Here is a 23,588-nt window from a genome sequence, read left to right as displayed (position 1 = left end):
TAGCACACATTTTTTTCATAGAGAGTTAAGGCAAGTTACACTCAGGTACAGTAGGTATTTCCCTATCCCTACAAGGCTTACAATCTAGGTTGTATCTGAGGCAATGAAGGGTGAAGTGACTTGGGCAAGGAAGGTCACAAGGAGTGGTTATAGAATTTGTACTTTAGCTTCCTAGTTCCCAGTCTTTCAGGCTACTCCTCCACTCCTACCACTGATAAGTACTGAATTCGTAAGGTTATTTCCTCACATTACTGCAATTATGATGGATTAACATTATTTTCCAAGGTATTACATTATACCATCATTCCACAACATGTTACTATGAACACAGGATTGCACGAGCTCCAATTTTTCTTATATGTGATGGGGTTCTGTATCTTCTAGTATAGGGTATCTATTAAGCTAGTTTCTTTATCTGTTGCTTCTTTTGGTGTGTGCAATTGCTATAATAGTATCCTATTTCCAATTATTACCTTTATTTTAAATTGGATTTACTTCCAATCAGTCCCTACTGCCAGTAAACTTATAATCATAGCATACTTCTCACCCTGCAGACATTGTAGGCCTTTCACAGCATACACACGTGCTTTAGTTTGAAAATGACGCCAGAGAAAGTGTCTGCACACACAATCATACCGGTCATTTGTACACTGTCTAAAAGTGTGTCTTTTTGAAAATTTAAAAATATACATGCAGTTTTAAACCCTATCCCAATACTGGCCCAAGGATCATCTTCCCCTACTGCAGTCAAAGTAGATACAAAATAGTACTGAATGCATAATCTTACATATATATATATATACAGTGGTGGAAATAAGTATTTGATCCCTTGCTGATTTTGTAAGTTTGCCCACTGACAAAGACATGAGCAGCCCATAATTGAAGGGTAGGTTATTGGTAACAGTGAGAGATAGCACATCACAAATTAAATCCGGAAAATCACATTGTGGAAAGTATATGAATTTATTTGCATTCTGCAGAGGGAAATAAGTATTTAATCCCTCTGGCAAACAAGACCTAATACTTGGTGGCAAAACCCTTGTTGGCAAGCACAGCGGTCAGACGTCTTCTGTAGTTGATGATGAGGTTTGCACACATGTCAGGAGGAATTTTGGTCCACTCCTCTTTGCAGATCATCTCTAAATCATTAAGAGTTCTGGGCTGTCGCTTGGCAACTCGCAGCTTCAGCTCCCTCCATAAGTTTTCAATGGGATTAAGGTCTGGTGACTGGCTAGGCCACTCCATGACCCTAATGTGCTTCTTCCTGAGCCACTCCTTTGTTGCCTTGGCTGTATGTTTTGGGTCATTGTCGTGCTGGAAGACCCAGCGGAGGGAAGGAGGTTGTCACTCAGAATTGTACGGTACATGGCCCCATCCATTCTCCCATTGATGCGGTGAAGTAGTCCTGTGCCCTTAGCAGAGAAACACCCCCAAAACATAACATTTCCACCTCCATGCTTGACAGTGGGGACGGTGTTCTTTGGGTCATAGGCAGCATTTCTCTTCCTCCAAACACGGCGAGTTGAGTTCATGCCAAAGAGCTCAATTTTTGTCTCATCTGACCACAGCACCTTCTCCCAATCACTCTCGGCATCATCCAGGTGTTCACTGGCAAACTTCAGACGGGCCGTCACATGTGCCTTCCGGAGCAGGGGGACCTTGCGGGCACTGCAGGATTGCAATCCGTTATGTCGTAATGTGTTACCAATGGTTTTCGTGGTGACAGTGGTCCCAGCTGCCTTGAGATCATTGACAAGTTCCCCCCTTGTAGTTGTAGGCTGATTTCTAACCTTCCTCATGATCAAGGATACCCCACAAGGTGAGATTTTGCGTGGAGCCCCAGATCTTTGTCGATTGACAGTCATTTTGTACTTCTTCCATTTTCTTACTATGGCACCAACAGTTGTCTCCTTCTCGCCCAGCGTCTTACTGATGGTTTTGTAGCCCATTCCAGCCTTGTGCAGGTGTATGATCTTGTCCCTGACATCCTTAGACAGCTCCTTGCTCTTGGCCATTTTGTAGAGGTTAGAGTCTGACTGATTCACTGAGTCTGTGGACAGGTGTCTTTCATACAGGTGACCATTGCCGACAGCTGTCTGTCATGCAGGTAACGAGTTGATTTGGAGCATCTACCTGGTCTGTAGGGGCCAGATCTCTTACTGGTTGGTGGGGGATCAAATACTTATTTCCCTCTGCAGAATGCAAATAAATTCATATACTTTCCACAATGTGATTTTCCGGATTTAATTTGTGATGTGCTATCTCTCACTGTTACCAATAACCTACCCTTCAATTATGGGCTGCTCATGTCTTTGTCAGTGGGCAAACTTACAAAATCAGCAAGGGATCAAATACTTATTTCCACCACTGTATATATATATATATATATATATATATATATATATATATATATATATATATAGTTGCAGGTAAAACAGTTTTACCTGCAAAAATGGCTTTGAAAATTAGCTGCATGATTTAATGTGTGGTGTGCTTAAAGTGGTACTAGCAAGTTCCACTAATGAAGCTGTTGGCTAAAAACAAAATCATGACGACCCCCCTTCTTAATTTATTTACTAACATGTTAAGAGTTGTAGAAAATCCTTCTATTTATCCATTCCCACAAACATGAATATGCTGATAGGGAACATTAACTCCAGTAGCCAAGGTATGTTCCCTAGCAGAACCACATGCAAGATACCCATTAATGTGTAAATGCCCAAATAAAGCATGGACATTTGAAGAATAACCATTCAGAGCCTTCTGCAGGCATCACAGAAATACATGATGAGCATGAATAGCAAAGTTACTTACCAGTAACAGGTGTTTTCCAAGGAGAGGATGATGTCAGTCAACACAGGTGAATGATATCACCCAACAGAGCCAAGAGACGAGAAAAGGTAAACAAATCTCCAAGAGCTTTCAAGGGGGCTACACAACATGTATATGAATCCCATATTAGCATCTTTGTGTATGGTTACCTCAATTTCATATAAAGTTAGTAGCAGAAGCCAACTCCTAGGACAGGTAGGTGGGTGGGTGAGGAATCCTTAACTTCAGAGAACACTTGCTTTCTCCAAAGATATCAGGATATACATGTTCTTGTTGGAAATGAGCCTTTTCCTGCATATGAACATAAGATGGCAGCTGCTTAATGGTTCACATTGCAACTAGCTCCGTTAACGGTTGGCTGAAAACTCGGCAATAAACGTGCCTACTCGATTCTCAACTTGACCATGCAACTGATCCTAGGTCAGTAGTAAATTAACAAACATTATCGGGCCTGACTCACGGTATTGTGGGAGATTTAAGCAACTTCAACTTCGTGTCCCCACTCACCCGAATTACCGTGTACCATCAAAGGCCACCTCTACACAACCTAAACGGATCGTTGTTTTGACTGACAATAATTGCTGCTAGTCGATCGTTACTACCATCGGAAGAGCAGAGTTACCGCAGCTGCCAGACCAAGTAAGTTATCAGGAACTTCGATCTCTGTCTGCATAGGAGCACAAAACCACCCTACTGAGCCTCCCCACCCACAGCCGCCATCACTGTCGGAACGCACAAAGATTTACTAATGCTGTGACGGCTGGTTATTTAGTCCCGAACTGTTATAAAGAGCTTGATGTCTGCGCCCATGCTTCGGGTTTTACCATACTATCTTGTTAACGCAACAGTCAGCATGGGAGCACATAATCGCCCTGCTGAGCCTCCCCATTCACAACCACCATCACTGTCGGGACGCACAAGGACTTACTAGAGCTGAGACGGCTGGCTGCTTAGTCCCGAACTGATATAAAAGCTGGTTACCTGCGCCCAAGTTTCGGGCTTTACCATACTGTCTATCCCATTAATGCTAACTACCTGCTCCCCTGCTGTTTACCATTGTAAAAGGACGGACGGACCATCAAATGGAGCTTGCTGTTAAAGTGTATAAGGTACCCGAACGGACTGAGATATGGAGTCTACTGTGATAGTGTAATAGGAGTATATTGAACCTCAAACTGCCGATGTGCTGCATAAGCGTGGATCACAACTAGTGCTCATTAACACCTAAAAACTTTTTCTACCACCCACACTGAAACGGCATAAAATTCAAACCACCATTGTGCTGCACAAGCGTGGTTCATAACTAATGTTCATTAACATCTAAGAACTTAACTATCATCCACACAGAAACGGCATAAAATTCAACAATATCCAAGAACCTTCCAATTTCCATACGCAGCTGCACTGCAATAGTACAGTATAGAATAAGATCACTTTCAAGCTACCCTCTGTTGTCTATCGTATTGAGCTCTGATCTGAACACCACAAGTTTTTCAAACCAGATCTAAAATTGCACCTCGACTTGGTGTTCTCATTTACTGTCCTCCATCTTCCTGAACCTAAAGAACATGCAAAATAAGACGCAGGAGTTTAAAGTTCTCTCATTCATAAATCTCATCATCTTAGTGGAACGTCTCACCTTAAAGCTCTCATCCATATCCTGAATTTTGTATCAGCTGATTACTACAACATCAATTGCCCAATCTTTAGTCTGCCACTAACGCCTGTGTCTGCGTCATCTGCTCCAGCCTACATCACCTACGCCAATCTGCATCGTTCGATCCAGCCTACGTCGCCTACTCCAGCCTGCATCGTCTGCTCCAGCCTGCATTCTTTGCCCCAGCCTGCTTCGTCTGCTCCAGTCTACATTCTCTGCTCCAACTTGTATCCTCTGTCCCAGCCTGCGTCTGCGTCATCTGCTCCAGCCTACATCACCTACTCCAGCCTGCATTCTCCGCTCCAACCTGCTCATTTGCATCAGCCTGCTTCGTCTGCTCCAGCCTACATTCTCTGCTCCAACCTACAACTGTATTTAGCTATAACAATTGCAGTGAATCCTACACTCACAGGTTACATCAAAATGAACATCACATTATATTTCATCATCTACTCAAATCACCCTAATTCATCATATGCTTTCCACCCCCCTTCTAGAAACTAATATTATCCCTACAATTTGCATGTCTCACCGACCATACAAATACAATATTCATCGCTATAATAACAATAACAACAACCAAAACAATGGAATCATTATCTCACCTGAACATCATCAAAACAAAGGAAATTATAATCACAATAAACCTTTACAACTAATTAATAGATAACTAAGAAAAATCAATATAATTCCTAACATATCTGTTCCCTTTCAAAAAATCCAAATTGGTTATACAAACGCTAGATCAGCTGTTAACAAGACAACAATATTATCAGATTGGATCATTGATGATAACCTGGATTTATTAATCATTAATGAAACTTGGATCCATTTACAAAATGACCCAATACTAACAGATCTCTGCCCTCCAGGTTACAAAATAACTCACTGGCCTAGAATTGGAAAGAGAGGAGGAGGCATTGCATTTATATATAAATCCCACTTCATAGTAACAACTATAGCAGAATCCATGTCTCCACATTTAGAAATTGCCTCTCTGAATATTATCCATCCTACATTATCTGACTACCTAAACATTATTCTGTTTTATAGACTGCCAGGACATGCCAACAACATCTTATGGACTTCATCTCAAATTCTTGCTTATCTAATTCCAATCTACTTATAATAGGAGATATAAATTTGCACCTAGATGACTACAATGCTAATAACACACAAGAATGCAAAGATTTTTTCCAGCTTTGGGATTTCAATTGGATAAATACTCAATCAACCCATATCAAAGGTCATGCACTTGACCTCATTACATACAAATTTACTCCCGATCAATCCTTTACAATAACAGATATCAACTGGACACAAGTACCCTGGTCAGATCACTTCAAACTAAAAATATCTATGCAATGGAGAATAAAAAATTTGATCCAGAATCAAGAACGAAAAACTTTCACCACAAGAGGTCACATTGATCCAGTATTATTCTGGCAAGAGTTCTACAGGAAAGAATGGTCAGTACAAACAGATTCCAATCAATATCTTTTAAACTGGGACATAAGATGCAATAGCATACTTGATACAATAGCACCAATACAAACAAGAATATCACAAAAAAAAAAAATCACTCCCATGGTTTAACGATGACTTGAAAAAACTAAAAACCCAAACAAGTTATGAATTCATGGGCGGATGCATTCCAACTGAAGCTCAACGCAGAAAAAACACAATGCCTTATATTATCATCACAGTATAATAAAATCAACTATACCAACATAAATATACTAAATCACACTCTTCCTGTTGTGGACAACCTGAAACTCCTGGGTGTAACAATCGATCGAAACCTTAATCTAGATAACCATGTGAAAAATGTTATACAAGAAAATGTTTTATGCAATGTGGAGGCTTAGAAGAGTAAAACCTTTCTTCCCAAGAGAGACATTCCGCAAACTAGTGCAATCACTGGCATTGAGTCATTTGGACTACTGTAATTCCTTATATACGGGATGCAAGGCTCAAACCATTAAGAAACTCCAGACTGCCCAGAACACCGCAGCCAGACATATTCGGAAAGGCAAAATATTATAGTGCCAAACCCCTTAAAGAAAAACTGCACTGGCTTCCACTAAAGGATCGAGTTACATTCAAAATATGCACCTTAGTTAATAAAATTATTTATGGAGATGCCCCATCCTACATGTCAGACCTTATAGATCTACCAGAGAGAAACAACAAAAATTAATCACGTACTTTCTTGAACCTCCATTATCCCAACTGCAGAGGACTTAAATATAAATCAATACATACACCTAGCTTTTCATACATCTGTACACAACTATGGAATGAATTACAAACCACTATAAGAAAAACACGCGACCTAATGACCTTCCGGAAACTAATGAAGACTTACTTGTTCAATAAAGCGTACAAAATGGATCCCTCATAACGATCTGACTCCTAAACTACACCAGACACAATTTATATTGGAACTCTTTTAATTTGCCTATTTTATTTATACCCTAATTACTGATGACACCTTGTCCTGATATCATTATGTTTTGTTGTTATCCATTTATCCACTTCTTACTCAACATAATTTTCGTATGCACCTTAATAGCAACAATTCTGAAATTCTTCTCCGTTAATATGATTGCCATAATATTCCTGCACACCTTATCTGTTATATATACTCTGATTTTCTATTCCATCAATGTGATTGTAGTTGTATTATATTGTAAGCCACATGAGCCTGCAAATAGGTGATATAAATGCAGCAAAATACATAAATATTTTTGTTTTCCTTTTTAAACAAAGGAAACCTGGAAAGAAAAATGAAACACTAAAGGGGATGGAGTTAGATCCTAAAACAAATACATCCTGCAGGAGAGACTGACCAAACCTACTGTTACATCTACAATCACTAATGAACATGTGTACAAAAATCTTATTTTATATTCTTACAGGTCTCTTCCATGTAAAGAAACACATCCACCTCCAGTTTGTATAGGTATACCACTAGAGAGAATCCACGTGTGTGGATCCCACGAAGCGTAAAATGAAAATAAAAAGGTGGGAATATGAGCCAGGCTATCCAAAAACTGGAACCAAAATGAAATTTAAAATAAACAGCGTTTAATAATTTTCAAACTAATGATAAAACAATTCCACATTAAAAGTGACTCGACACAACGTTGTGTTTCGGCCAGATGGCCTACATCAGTAGTTTGCAAACGCCGCTACTGAAAAGAGAGCAATCACCAACCAGAAGTAGGTGGGAACGCTACATCTGGTTGGCGATTGCTCTCTTTTCAGTAGCAGCGTTTGCAAACTCCTGATGTAGGACATCTGGCCGAAACACAACGTTGTGTCGAGTCACTTTTAATGTGGAATTGTTTTATCATTAAGTTTGAAAATTATTAAACGCTGTTTATTTTAAATTTCATTTTGGTTCCAGTTTTTGGATAGCCTGGCCTTTTATTTTCATAGGTATACCACTACCATAGTTCCATTTTGTCAACATATGTGGTGCTGATAATAGACCAAAGGATGTCACATGATACTGGAGGTGTTGTTTCTCTACCTAAATCAGACACTTCCTGTGCCCTGGATATATCCAAGTGGATGAAAAATCTCTAAATCCAGGGAGAACAACCAGTCTTTTTTGGCAGGAAAATAATTAAGAGGCCCAGGGAAATCTTGAACTTTTAAGAATTTGTTCAAAGCCCCTAAAGGATGGGTTGAAGTAGAGAGTTGCAGGGGCCCAGAAATTTCACCCATTCCTGATGGAACCTAACCCATACTCACTAAGATTCATTGCATCCCCACAATTAATCTCCTCCATCCCCACCTGTACCCACAGGAGTTGATGCTATTTACTTGTTCGCAGTCCTGTTTCCTCCCAACTCCAACAGCCTCCCGTGGCTTTTTGGATGGCATTCACTATTCAACCAATGAGTGTTCCAAGCCTCAGTCCGGTGTTCCGGCTGCCTCTCTGGGCATTCCAAGCCTCATTCTGGTGCTCCAACTGGTTCTCTCCATATGTTCCAAGCTTAGTTCTGGAGTCACCATAGATTTCAACTACACTCCTGCAGGAATCCCACAGCAACGTCTTCCATACCCATGGGAGCCTCCAGTACTGCTTGCCCTATCCTGCTCCATCCCACTCCCACTCTCCTTCTCGGCACACATCCAGCGGATAGCCAAGACCTGTCGCTTCTTCCTCTTCAACATCAGCAAAATTCGCCCTTTCCTCTCTGAACACACCACCCAAACTCTCGTCCACGCTCTCATTACCTCCCGACTTGACTACTGCAACTTACTCCTCACCGGACTCCCACTTAGCCATTTATCCCCCCTTCAATCTGTTCAGAACTCTGCTGCACGTCTTATATTCCGCCAGAACCGATATACTCATATCACCCCTCTTCTCAGGTCACTTCACTGGCTTCCAATCCGAAACCGCATTCAGTTCAAGCTTCTCCTTCTTACCTACAAATGTACTCAATCTGCTGTCCCTCACTACCTCTCTACCCTCATCTCCCCTTATGTTCCCACCCGAAACCTCCGTTCACAGGATAAATCCCTCCTCTCAGTACCCTTCTCCACCACTGCCAACTCCAGGCTCCGCCCATTCTGCCTCACCTCACCCTATGCCTGGAACAACCTTCCTGAGCCCCTACGTCAAGCCCCCTCCCTGCCCATCTTCAAGTCTCTGCTTAAAGCCCACCTCTTCAATGCTGCCTTCGGCACCTAACTCTTACCTTCAGGATATCCGGACTGCCCCAAATTGACTGCCCCCATCGTATCGTCTACTCACTTGTCCTTTAGATTGTAAGCTCTTTGAGCAGGGCCTGTCCTTTTATGTTAAATTGTACAGCGCTGCGTAACCCTAGTAGCGCTTTAGAAATGTTAAGTAGTAGTAGTAGTGCCACTCAACTGTCAATCAAGGTGACATTTCATACATACATTTAAGCAATTACTTCTCCCAATGGCAATGCTTCTTCTTGCGCTTCAAGAGGGCACCTACTCATTCATTGTGTTCTTTCGGTCTTAGTTTCCATACTGGATCCTCTCCACCCGATTCTGGTCTACTTGAGCATCAGACCTCCATGCTCAATGCCCACAACTGTCCCAGGTAAGGTTCCTCACAGCTCTTTACTTTGACGCAGCTTACTACTCTACTATCCATCTGTCCTCTTGCTACCTCTTAAAACTTCCCTTTTGAATGTTCACTCTCTCCATTCCAAGACTCATTTGGTGCACGCTTATCTTTACCAAGTGTGTCCTGATATTCTCTGTATGCTTGAAACCTGGTTATCTGACTCTGAATTGGTGTATTTACACCTGATCTGGCCATCTGGTTATCAGTTCTTATTCTAGTAGTACTATTCCATCACCATCTTTAAAAAAAAAAAAAGGTGGTGTCCTTGCAGTGTGGTCACTCCTCCTCTACCACCCTCAGATACATGTTTTTCTTTGCTGTCCCCTTTCCCTGCTAACTTCCAATTGATTAATCAACCTTCTCCTGCTTTACTAGACTCACTCCCAATCCTTTATAGTCTGCTCTCTCTGTATGCTCTTTCTGCTTGTCCACTTATCTTTCTAGGAGACTTAAATATACAGTGATAACCATTCCAATATACTCACTTGTGACTTCTACACTTTCCTTTTGGAATCCGGTTTTTCACAACTCTCGTCAGTCTCAACTCATTCAGCTAGTTATACTTTCAATGTTGTGCTTATTCCTCTTTTTCTTCTGTTACATCTTTCTCAGCTCTTGCATTACCGTGGACTGATCATTCTATTATTAGCTTTACAGTACAAGCTCCCTTCTGCGTCTCCCTTCACACACATGGGGCCCAGTGCTCTTTAGGGATCTTCAAGGCAGCCTGCTTTCTTTGCTCATTGCACTTTGTCCCTTCCTGATCATATCTCTGCCTTAAATACTACATTACTCTCTGCCTTGGACAAGGTGGCTTCTCTTTACATTTGAGCTATCAGACTATATTGTTCCCAACTGTGTTATCATCAGGACTGTTATCTCCTTCACCACCATCTTCAACACACAGAGAATCTCTGGTGTAAATATCTATCCCTCACTACTCTGCAAGCATTTAAAGATCATTCACACTACTATAAAGCTGCCTTCCTAAAAGCACAGTGTAACTATCTCATCTAGTACACCTTGACTCCAATTCATTCCATCTCTACTTTACTTTAAATAATTTCATTTGCTCTATACCAGGCTTATCCAACCCGTGGCCCCGAACTCAACACATCAACTTCATTTTCTTGTGCCACAGAAGCTCCAGGTAAAGTCCTCTAATAGGATCCATTCTCTCAGCGGCAACTAGTCTAACCAGGAGCTTAAGCCACACAACACCGGAAGTTGAGGTTGGTATTTCGGTATTAAGTCTCACAAGACTTGATACCGCAGGAACAACCTCAACTTCCATTGCCGCGCTGCTCAACCTTATGAAAGCAGTCGAGGCAGAGAAGCAAAGATCCCATTGGAGAACTTCACTTTGAGCTTCCTTAGGTCACTCATGAAGGTAATCAAGCCTCCACTGAAGGTGAGGGGAATGAGACAGGGTGGGGGGGGGGGGGGGGGGTACATATAAGAGACACAGAATGGACTAGTTTTTGGAAGACAATTAAACACATATGATTTAAAACAAAAAAACAACAATCTCCTTATCTGGCAGTGAAAGGCATCTTTATGGCCACTAGTATCTTAATCAGGGGGAGATTTATAGTTCTCATATGTGTTTGATCTCTAGGTATGCAAGAAAGAGGAGGGGGCATGTTCTGCTCTCCATTGACTTATCAGTTGCTTTCAACCTTGTTAGCCATCCAACACTTCTCCATCTACTTGATTTACTCATTTGTGGTACTTCCTCGACATGGTTTCTCTAATACTTAACTGAAGGCTCATTTGTTGTACACTTCTCAGACTCAATTTCATTACCTAGACCCCTCCCTCATCAGGTGATCCACAAGGATAAATACTTGGCCCAATTATTTTCAGTGTTTTTCTTGCATTGTTTCTCCAGACTCTTTTAATTTCACATTTTTTATATATGCAGACATACAATTCCAATACCCTTTGGATCCCCAGCCTTCTTTCCCCTGCACATTGCTCTCTTAAAAACTTAACACTGCTGCTGATTAGTTTCATGAAATTGAGCTGCTACTTAACTTCTCTAAAATTGCAGCCATGGATTTTCCCTTCCCATGCTACTGGTAGTATAGTGTCCTTTCCTTCTATTAAAGGAACTTCTATACTTTTTGCAGACTCCATTAGGGTTTCAGGAGTAATCCTTGATAAGGAACTAAAAAGTAGTATCTATTTTTCTGTAAACATTTGGACAGATCCACTCACTTTGTCCTATCCTAGACCTTTCATCTCTTTGTATTTTACATACATAAACTTCCAGTTAGTACAGAACACAGCCATTAAACTTCTCTATGGTTACAAAAAAAATTGATGTCACACCTTTTTCCTAAACTGAACATTGGCTCCCTGGCACTTACAGAATACTCTATAAGATCTTAATTATGCCATCAAGATTCAGTCCTTAGGCTCTCCAGTATTCTTGGCTAACCATCTCATACCTTATTTCCCTTCTCGTGTATTTTGCTCCTCTCAAAAAAAAAAAAAGCTATTGTCTGTTCTATCTTTTGTCATGTCCATCTTGATACCAGCTGGATCTTATGCTTCAGTGTCTCAGCTCCCACTCTCTGGAACTCCTTATCCCTTTACCTACAACTAGAGCCAACAATTCACAAATTTAAAGCATATTATTTTTCCACAGCATTTCCCACCGATCCACAGAACTTACAGCATGAACTTAACTGCAGAATGAGAAGTGTCTTATCTTCCCCTTTGTATTTCCCATCCTCTTATTCCCCTTGACATAGTCTATAATTATTATTACAGTCTTATAGCCTGCAAAACACCACAAAGTTCACTGTGAATAACAGACTAAAAGTGATCAGGAATTACAGTATTTAAATAAAAATCTATAATAACTTCCAAAAACTCAGTTACAGCAAATTAATAAAACTTCTTAAAAAGAAATGTCTAGAGGGCTTTTCTAAACAAAATAACCACAAATTCTTAAGAGGAAAGGAGGAAGAGAATTCCAAGATTGTGCAGCATGAAAAGGAAAAGTGGACTGAAATATCCTCTTTGCTTCCACATGAAGAAATGAAGGAAACTTTAGTAAAAATTGGTTCCTAGTAGACCCAGTAATAAAATCATTAAAAAAAACCCAAGACATACACCTAAATAAACAGGGGTAGATCCATACACTGCTTGATAGGTCAACACTAACACCTTAAATTGAAGCCTTGCTTCTAATGGTAGCCAATGTAGATGGAACAACAGAGTGATAAGATTATACTTATCAGCTGTAAAAATGGTTCTTGCTGCTGCATTTTGTACTCATTGTAATTTAGTTTTCAGCAACTTTGTGCAACCTATATAAATAGAGTTGCAATACTCCAGTTTTGAGAGTATAAAAACCTGAACCAACAATCTGAAAACAGGCATATTAAAGAATTTCCAAATAGTTCTTAATTTCTTTAGCAGCAAAAAAGAATTTATTACCACCTTATAGACCTGGGTACCTAAAGATAATTGACTATCCAGCTGAAGTTCCAGAATTCTGGAGGAAGCATCCAATTTTATCTGAAAACGATTAACTTGTAACATCATAATCACTCAGAATTGGTGGTGGACCTACCCATAAAAACTTTATTTTCTCTTTGTTAAGCTTCAATTTATATGCAGAGACCCATGAATCAACTACCCTATCCTCCATTACTATTTTATCTTTGTAAACTGCTTAAACATTTACACATATAAGCGGTATATCAAATAAATGGAACATTGATTACTCGCTATGTTTGCCTGGATCCGTTTAAAATGATTAGGAGGAAAAAATTTTTTTACTCAATGAATAAACTCTGGAACCTGTTTCCAGAAGATGTGGTTACAGCAGTTAGCATATAAGGATTTAAAAAAATGGTTCGGACAAGTTCCCGGAGGAAAGTCCATAGTTTGCTATTGAGACAAAAATGGGGGAAGCCACTGTTTGCCCTGAGATCAGTAGCATGGAATCTTACTAATATTTGGGATTCTGCCAGGTACTTGTGACTCAGATTAGCCACTGTTGGAAGCAGGATACTGGACTAGATGGACCACTGGTCTGACCCAGTATGGCTATTCTTATGTTAAAAACTCCATCCCATGTTTCAGCTAGGAGCTGATGTGGGGCCTCTGCTTTCTATAGCAACAGTGAGGTCCTAGTTGGTGGTGATAGGATCCAGGCAGCAGAATACCTCTCGGGTGGCAACACCATAGTCCAAGTGGAGGACAGACCACAATTGGCTACAAAGAGGATCTGAAGCTTTGATCTGACCAACTACCTTTGATCTTTTCTCCAAAGAGAGAAATTTGCCCTGTAGGACACGTTGGCAAGCTTCTCTTGTACTTGAATCTTAGGTATGAAATTCACAGCCATGAGAGTTGGCAAACACAATACCTACAGTAGATTCTCTCTATGCTACCTGAAAATCATAGATCGACTTATGTTTCTTGTCCATTAGTATTTTGTCATCACATTTATGGTGAGGAAGAAACTGACAGATTTTCTCCAATGTACAGAATATTTCTGAGGAACAGATGGAACAGCAATATGAGAAGCAAGCACATCATTCTGATGATCCAGGGTTTGAACATCCCGCTTAGCAGACACCAAGTAGTAGACCCTCACCCACTTGATATTCTTGAGCACAGATTGAACCACCACTGACAGTGGTGGTTAGCTGCTGATTTTTGAATATAGGAGCCACAGACAGAGGAGTCACCCACATCTTATCTGTGCACTCTTATGGGTGTCATAACAGAAACTAGGTCCAAAAGGAAAGGAAGAAGAGAAGGATAATGGCAAATCCACAAGTAAGCAAAAGGGAGGTCCAAAACAAGAGGTTTATTGATAAAGTACCACTATTTAACAGACTTATCCACCACAAAGCTGAAGAAAAAGCTACCTTACTGAAGGTAGCAGCTTTGAAGTGGAGTTGAACGGGTAGATGTGAAGTGTCTGTTCACGCTTTCCAAAAATACTAGGACTAGGGGGCATGCGATGAAGCTACAATGTAGGAAATTTAAAACGAATTGGAGTCAAGTTGAGAGTAATAGTTACCAGAAGTTAACATGTTGTATTACATTGTGATGTGCTATGGTTGCAGTGCATGAATGTATCTTTTCTGAGAACACCAATTAATAAAAAGATTTAAACATAAAACGAATTGGAGAAACTTTTTCTTTGCTCAACGTGTAATTAAACTCTGGAATTCGTTGCCAGAGAATGTGGTAAAGGCGGTTAGCTTAGCGGAGTTTAAAAAAGGTTTGGACAGCTTCCTAAAGGAAAAGTCCATAGGCCGTTATTAAATGGCCTTGGGGAAAATCCACTATTTCTGGGATAAGCAGTATAAAATGTTTTTGTACATTTTTGGGATGTTGTCGGATATTTGTGACCTGGATTGGCCACTGTTGGAGACAGGATGCTGGGCTCGATGGACCTTTGTTCTTTCCCAGTATGGCAATACTTATGTACTTTGAAGTGGTTAAGTTTTGGAATTATACATACAGCTATTCTGACAGCACAGCAATGAACATTCTGACAGCACGTTATAAGATTCTATGACCCCTGAGGCAGGCAAAAAAAGAAAAAAAAAGTCCTCCATTTATACTGGGGTTTATATTTGAGGACCAGTATATAAGAGACGATTTTTTATGTGGGTAAGTTACTACCACTACTTAACATTTCTAAAGCGCTACTAGGGTTACGCAGCACTGTACAATTTAACATGGAAGGACAGTCCCTGCTCAAAGAGCTTACAATCTAGGAGACAAGTGTACAGTCAATCTGATAGGTCAGGCAGATTGGGGCAGTCTATATGTTCAAAGGGTTAGGTTCCAAAAGCAGCATTGAAGAGGTGAGTTTTAAGCAAGGATTTGAAGATGGATAGGGAGGGGGCTTGGCGTAGGGGTTCAGGAAGATTGTTCCAGGCGTAGGGTGAGGCAAGGTAAAATGGGCGGAGCCTGGAGTTGGCAGTGATGGAGAAGGGTACTGAGAGGAGGGATTTGTCCTGTGAGCGGAGGTTACGGGCAGGAACGTAGGGGGAAATGAGGGTAGAGAGGTAATGAGGAGCAGCAGAGTGAGTGCATTTGAAAGTAAGGAGGAGAAGCTTGAATTGTATTTTTATGCTAGTCTTTTATACTCCTAACATCTGTTCCATTTTATTTTTTCTATAAATGCTTATTTGAATTATTTAGAAATAAGACAAAAATGCCAAAGGAAATAATAGGTTTGGATGGCTTCCTAAAGGAAAAGTCCATAGACCATTATTAAATTGGACTTGGGGAAAATATTTCTGGGATACGCAGCACAAAATGTTTTGTACTTTTTTTTGGATCTTGCCAGGTATTTGTGACCTGGATTGGCCACGGTTGGAAACAGGATGCTGGGCTTGATGGACCTTTGGTCTGTCCCAGTATGGCAATACTTGTGTACTTATGTAACCTTTGCTGAAACAAAGCTCCATGTCGGATCTGTTCAGTTGTGGTGCTTTATCAATAAACCTCTTGTTTTGGACCTCTTTTTGGTCCTTTGTGGATTTGCCATTGCCCTGCTCTACTTTCTTTCTTTTGTGACAGAAACTAGAACACGTCCAGCATTAGTGCCATGGACATTATTTCTTTTCTCTAACAAATGGAATGGTTTCTGCTATATTCCTGATAAAATAAGTGAATGAGCGTGATCCAAGAAGAGACCAGAAGATGCCTCCTGATCAGCTTAGTCCATGAACTATAAAAACAGAACCCCAGGATTAATAAGACTTTCAAAAACTGCTCTTTTGGAGAAGTCCAGTATATATCTGACTAGCTGACTAAGCCTTGTTTGGCTTATTTACTGGAGCCTAGTCTGATGCAGATTGGTATCTTTGTGAAGCTTCTGCCCCTGATACAAAGATGGACATTGGAGCAGCTGACATTGATGCTGACACCCTCTGATGCTTCATCATCAGTGTCATGCCTCCCGGTACTGCCATAAACTTCAGGATAACTTCTGCTAACATTAGTATGAATGCAGTCTGTGTCAAGGCATCAATCCTTGCCAGGTGGGAGGTTCGGTATCATATCTTCTTAGCAATCTTCAAAGAAAAGCTGGATGTCAAAAATGCTTGGTGTGCAAGACAGTATACCTTTAAAGTCTGGCGTGATTCTCCAGAATGGCTTGGGGATTAGTGGTCCTCTCTGCAGGGACACACAGGAAGGTATGTAGTGGCTGCCCCAGTCTTCTTTCTTTCAGCATTGTGCACCGATGAGGACCAAGGCTTTTTCATCTTTGCTTGACATCTGGCATCAGGATTCTTCAGGTGCAAGTACTAAATTCTTTGTTAAGTATTTGACAATCTCATGATGATCTGTCACAATCACCTCTGATGACATTCAGCCTTGAGGCAGACCAATGTTTCTTCAGTATCATGCATCCCCAGCATTTGATTCAGCTCCAGAGTTAACGCCATCAATGCCAATGTACTTGCATTGGACTCAGATTTTGAAAGGCTCCTGACAGCCATGAAGATCCCTATGTGTCAGCTTTTCACAGATGTTACAACTATGGACATTTTGTTCAGGCCCTAGAAATGCCAAACAAAAGCTATGAGTGTCAACCTCAGATATTATGCTCAGATGCTGCCCATAGTTCTTGAAGCTATTGGGGTGGAGGGGTCTTCTGGTAACAGATACAAAACACACTACAGGTGATGCTTCTTGAGCAAGGCCATAAAAAGGAAAGCAAACAAATCAAGAAAACACTGATTTGATAAAAAGTCTAACTGGGGTTTCGGGGGGGGGGGGGGGGGCAGTAACAGAGAAAAAAAGTTGATCAACATGAAAAAAATGCTTTCAAGAGACCTGCAGAAAAAAAAAAGCAACTTTTGGGCTCTCTGGAAAGAAAACTAAGGTGGCTCTGCATGACGACACTGATACAGGATGTCCCATATATACATGGTGAATGACTTTAAAACGTTTTGAGCTTGGTTTATATTTTCTCCCGCCTGGCTCTGTCAGATGACATCAAACACATGTGAGGGTTATGCACCATGTTTGACCCTGGAGAAACAGCATGAATAGCTTAAGAATGAAATGCCGAGGATTAAAAAATAAATAAATAAATAAGTGCACATCTGTTAAAAACACAGTAGAAAAACAAAATGAATTAAAAACTAATCAGGACAAGATCTTCAGATGAGGCAAGAGCAAACCACAACAATTTAATCCTGCTCCCCAAAGCAAGCAAATCCTACCAGAGAACACACGTGCTGTAATTGAGCTACTAGATGTTGTACAAGCAGCTCGGCTGCTAACTCTTCTGAAAAATCAACTAAGAAGACCACAAGACACAAACTGAATGAAAGCTGATGTACAGAAAAAAACAAACATTCAGTAACTGGTTTTGTGCAAATTTGTTTGTTTTTTTTTGTTTTGTTTTTTTATTTTCATTTCCACAATTATATCACAAGTTGTCCATTTAAAAGGACCAAATAGTAAAGTCACTCTCTTCTGCATTGCAAGGAATGCAGAAATTGTTACTGTACATTCGCTAAGGCTCTTTGCTTTGTTTTTTCTTTTTGCAAAAAATCGCGTTTGATGATGGATTTCCATAAGGCAAACGATATTTAAAGGAATGGTAACAAGTAGATTTCCAGCATTGGAACAGGATTCCTTCTTTATCCTCACAGTACAAACTACAAGCACCCGCTTACCTCTGTGTGTGTGTGTTTTTGGATTCTAGGTGTGAAAGGGAGGAAGTTTATTCTTAGATGTTAACAAAAAGGTGGGGGAAGAAAGGACACAGAAAAGTTTTTATTGGCTGGAGACTGGAGAAAATGTTTAATACATTAAAAATAAAATTTGCAGCATATTTCTCAAAGAAACTGGATTTAAACCAAAACCAGATGAAACGTGTAATGCCAATGGGAATGTAGCACTGCCTAATCTGTCAACCAGCCTCTGCAGTTTAACACTGCTATAAAAGGTAGGGGAAGGAGAAAGAAAAAAAAAAAAAAAAAGGAACACACCCTGCATCACATCTTTCATTTAAAAAAAAAAAACTATTATGTTAAACAGAGGATATGTGCAATTCCGATAGAAACAAACCTACACTTTTTTTGCACATTATCTCAGACATCATTAAAACAAAAAACAAAAGAAAAATAATTCAAATAAATAGATACATACTTTGTTATGGTAATTTTTTTCTTTTTTTTCCCCTCCCCCCCTCTCCACAAAGCTTGTCTGTTCCTGCCTGTGAATTCCTTCACATGGGTCAGGAAACTTACTCATGCTTCTTCCTGGGTGGGTATTGGGGTGGGGTGGGATAGGGCAGGACTAACACTTTGTTTTGTTTATAGCTGGTTTGCTATAGAATGTAAAACTCCTGCATTTACTAACCACCTGCTTTGTAATTTTGTGGGATCTATTTATTGTATTTTCTGTTAGTAAACTGGTAGCAGCATTTCACAAAAGAGACAGTTTTCAAGGAACCCATCTGTGAGAGGTCAGCTCACTCTCTTTATACCCTCTTGCCTGGTAGGCCTGATTACCTCGGAGGCTTCTCTCCACCTCGAATGGCATGGTCTCTGCCATTCTGGTTTATTTGCTAATTGCAGATATAAAAGCGTATTTCTTTTAAAGGTTTTCTTTTCTCCCCTCAGCAGAACTGTACTCAGTCTAGGCAGACATAAGGCAGGACATTTAATCTACCCTCATCCCCATGTGGATCTAATGATATGCACTGCGTCCAATCATACCAGTTACCCTGTGTATCATAACAACCGTTCACACCTGGCCAGTGGTGCAAGTGTATTCTTTGGAGGTCCTCATTTGTGACCTCTCTAGAGACCCCAGGTAGGTCCGTGGGTAAGATATTAGGTACTAAAACATGAGTCTTTCTAGCTTCTCGCCTAGTGCTTTCCTCCTGCTTTAAATACTCAGACATAAAATAGTGGGCTCCAGGGGTCTGTACACCTGACGAGGAGAGCAAACTACTCTGTCTGTTTAAATAAGATTGGATGATTTCATTTCTAGACAATTCTTCCCAGTTTGTTTGTTCAAAAGGACTCTGCAGGCTGATCTTGGGCTCCTGCTTGTCCGTTTCTGTCCTGTGCTGTTCCACAACAGGCAAGCTTTCTACCTGCAAAGAATCTTTTTGTGTTAGAGGTTTTATCTGCCCTGTCATGGGATCAAAAGTGAGTTTGCGTTCTTTTTTTAATCTCACAGGCTTCACAACTTCCTCTAGGCCCTGCCCATCCAAGTTCACTGTGTAGTCTCTGGGTCTGTACTTTTTCTTTTTGTTGCTGTCTGACCCAGATGCTGCATCGTCACTGTCTACCCTTGTAGGATCTGGCGACAAACCAAGGCGAGGCATTGTTGATTCCACTGGATGTGTGCTGGGTTTGGAGCCATGGGGCAGGTGGTGTTGTTGCGGAGTCCCAGCCAGATGCCGGTGGAGAATGTCGTGAGTCATCTGCTCCTGCCCATGTGGAGATGCCTCGGCTCCTGACTGCTGGGGAGGCTCTAGTCTTTTTACAGATGAAGGTGATGTGGACGGCTGCATGGAGGGTAGTGGCGACGGCACCTGTACAGCATCTAAGCACTGTGGCCTTAGAGAAGGACTGGCTATGGAACCCTTTGGTGCATATGTGGTGTGCTGTCGGGAGAAGGTCTCTTGCCTAATGTTCCTAGGACTGAAGGTGGTGCAGCGGGGACTCCTCGGCTGGTGCTGTCCCCTGGTTTCATCGGACTTTTCATGCTGCTGCACCACCGCAGCCTTAAATAAGGAAGAAGTGCTTGAGGATTTTACAAGTCCTGGAGAACTGGTATGAGGTTTTACAGCATTCACTGGGATCTTACTGTGTTTGTCATTCTCATTTGGTTCTGTCCTGCTTCTTTCGGGTCCTGTGTGCATGTTTAAGTCCAAGGGACTGGGAAAACTTTCTGGGCTTCCACCAATACCATTTGTTGGTGGAGGGGAGGAGTTCTGGAACGGTTCGTGGCTACTTTTGGAAACTTTGGAAGGAGGGCCCTGGAGTCCATCTTTCTGCTCACCTTTCCTTTTCCGGCTTCCTGGTTTCTCTGCTTTTGGAGAGTGTAATTTTTGTATATCATTTTTGTTTTTTAACTCCTGAATAGGTTTTGCTCCAACAGTGACTGCTGTAGGAAGAGTTTCCTGTTTGCAGTTGTGAGCGCCACCATTTGCCGATCCCGGTGGATTCGGCAACCCCTTTGGCACAGGTTCATTCTGGCTCACAGGCTCTATTAGCTTTTGCCAACTCCGTAGCAGTTTCTTGGCACGCTTAGCAAGGTCCTCATTGGTCGTCTTCTTTCTTACATCATTGATGATTTTTCCTAATCTGGTTTCCTGTAACAAAGGAAGAAAACAATTACCATACAAAATATTTGATACAAAGAGATGCTCAACTCATATAACAACTAAAAAAAGGGGGGGGACTTAACCTCTCCTCTTTGTGGAATCTAGATCTGGTAATATGCAAGTTTAAAAAAAAATCCTATGAAAGCCTAGAGAGGAAAGGTTACCTGCAGATATCACATGGCTAGATAGAAGCAGCAGATCACACACCAAAAAGAGATAAAAGTCTCCATTTTTAATAGAGAAAGATTTCACACCAAGGTTGTCAAATGCAACCACATATTGCCCACCATTGGGCTACATCAGGGGTTACTGTCAATACAATAAAATCACCTTAATAAAATAAAATTGAACTATAATTACATATATAACAAATACTGCCAGGTGGTTTCCTAAATTTAAAAAGTTATTTTGGGTAAGAGAGGGATACAAGTTTGCAGAGAGCAGTTCATCTGTGTTAAGGTGCTGCTGCAATGTTCACACTTATTTCAAATTAGTTGTGCTCCAAGGGATTGCAAATGTACCACATGCTTAATATTTTTCTATTTGAAGATGGCAAAATGTAAACTCTTGCATTCAGCGGGAAAAACACACTATTTAAACAATTCACCCCTTAACACAACTTGAAAGCAGTAGGATTAAACCTTTACATGAATGGACAATTGCTAGGGTTCAAGCCTTGACAACTGGGGCAACTGTTCAAAAGTTTCATTCTTGGACTAATTCAGCCTCCTCCTGTGTTTTTTCTCTCCTTTAATTAAAGAATATCTGCACGGTGATGCCCTGATGTTTCCAGAGCCAACATCTTTCTCAGACACAGAGGATGTGGAGCTTTAACTTATTATGCAAATGGACTGGTTAACTTTAATTACTTTATAGCATTTTTGGAAACAAAGGGAGAATTAGTGATGAGATAAGACAGTAAATTTTCTTCAGTTTGTTGGGATACAGGGATAAGGAATACTCTGTGGCCACTATTTAGGGGCTAGTTAATACTGTTTGCTGGCTTTGCATTTTTTCATTACTCACCTTTCCAGAGCAAAGCACAAGGCAAGTTTCAATTTAGATATAGTAGCTATTTTCAAGCCCATGAGGGCTTACAATCTAAATTTGGAGACTGACATAATGCTAAACCATCAGATCATGCAACACCTTTAACTAAGAGCACTGGTTGCCAATTCTGGCTAGAATTAAAATCAAGAAAAAAAATCAAGATTTTGGCTCATGGGGCTTTCTACTCTGGGACTCCAAAATTTACCTACATTCAGTATCAGGGGCGTAGCTACCATTGAGCAAGCCCGGCAAAATGCCCAGGGCCACCTGAAATTACACCCCCCTCTTCCTCCTTCCCCCCATGCACCCATGTGGGTCTGGCATATGAAGCATAAGAAGAGAAGGAAGAGGGGGGGGGGGGGAGAGCGGAGGGAAGAGAGAGAGACAAACTGGGGGAAAGACACTGGCCCAGCAGAAGGAAGAAGAGAGATGTACCAGACTAAATAAGGTGGGTGGGAAGTCAGGGGGGGCACAAAAGGAAGGGAAGCGAGAGGACAGTAGCTGGCCATGAGGAGGGACAGGGACACAAAGAGATGCTGGCTCTGGAGGAAGCATAACAACAGGAACACAGAGGGGAGACATTGGTCAGAAAGGATAGACATACAAGAAAAATGAACAGTGGACAAAGAGAAGAAATGTCCAAATGACAAGAGATTCTGGAGAGAGTTAAGAGAAAACCCAGAAAAATAGATGAGACACACTAGGACCAAAGCAATGTATTTATAGGGTTGCATTTTGATTAATATTTTTGTGATTAATCACACAAAAGTATTGTTATTTATCTATATATACTTACCACTGTAGCTCCTTGTTACCCTGGGCAAGTCACTTAACCCTCCACTGCCCCAGGTACAGAACAAGTAGCTATATATAATATGTAAACCGCTTTGATTGTAACCACAGAAAGGCACTGTATCATATTCCATTCCCCTTCCTTTTCCTAGAGGACTGAATCTCCCTCCCTCCCATACCAGATCTAACATCTCTCCTTTTCTCTTCCTTCTCTCCCTCTCCTCTTCCCCCAGGTCCATTATCTCTTTCTCTCTCTTCCTTCCTCCCCTTTTTCAGAAGCTCTCCCTCCCTCCCCTCCACGAGTAGCAACACAAACTTAGTGAGCAGCACCAATCTCTTCTTATGTTTATTGTAAACACTTGATTAATCGCTATATTTGGAACAAGCCAAGTTCAGGTGATGTACAATATAAAATCATCAAAAAAGGAAAAGAACTCCAATTCAAATGGATGCTGGAGCTCACCGTCTCTGCCACCAGTGGCCCCTTTAGGTCTTCTCATAGGTCTGATGTTCAGTCCCCTCCCCCCACCTAGGGTTCAACATCTCACCCCCTTTAACCCCCACTCATCAGTCTACCTTAAAGTAATATAGCTAAGAGAACTGAAGTACTTCCAGAGAAGTTTGATTTTAAACATGACGGGGTATGCTGCAAACCAACTATCTTTTCCACAGCTTAAAGGGGAGCCTCTTTGGTAACTGCAATCCCACATCACTACATGTAGAGAACTGTATAAGTCCTCTTCATCTAATAAAGCAGAGGTGGGGTTTTAAATCTACAGCAAGCTAAG

General features: G+C 41.0%; 1 protein-coding gene across 1 annotated transcript in view; it reads right to left on the bottom strand.

Annotated features, from left to right (window-relative positions):
- Positions 1 to 18,369: 18,369 nt before the first annotated feature.
- The window catches only part of MED26 (mediator complex subunit 26), a 139,118-nt gene continuing 133,899 nt past the window's right edge, over positions 18,370 to 23,588 (bottom strand). Inside the window, exon 3 of the mRNA XM_030219671.1 lies at positions 18,370 to 20,946. Within this exon, the coding sequence (XP_030075531.1) occupies positions 19,252 to 20,946 (1,695 nt within the window). The 3' untranslated portion in view covers positions 18,370 to 19,251. The remainder of the gene's footprint in view (positions 20,947 to 23,588) is intronic.

The sequence above is a fragment of the Microcaecilia unicolor genome, chromosome 11 (genome assembly GCF_901765095.1).
Source record: "Microcaecilia unicolor chromosome 11, aMicUni1.1, whole genome shotgun sequence".
NCBI classification, from domain to species: Eukaryota; Metazoa; Chordata; class Amphibia; order Gymnophiona; family Siphonopidae; genus Microcaecilia; species Microcaecilia unicolor.
Note: the sequence above shows the minus strand (reverse complement) of the source record. Positions and strands in the feature narration are given on the sequence as shown.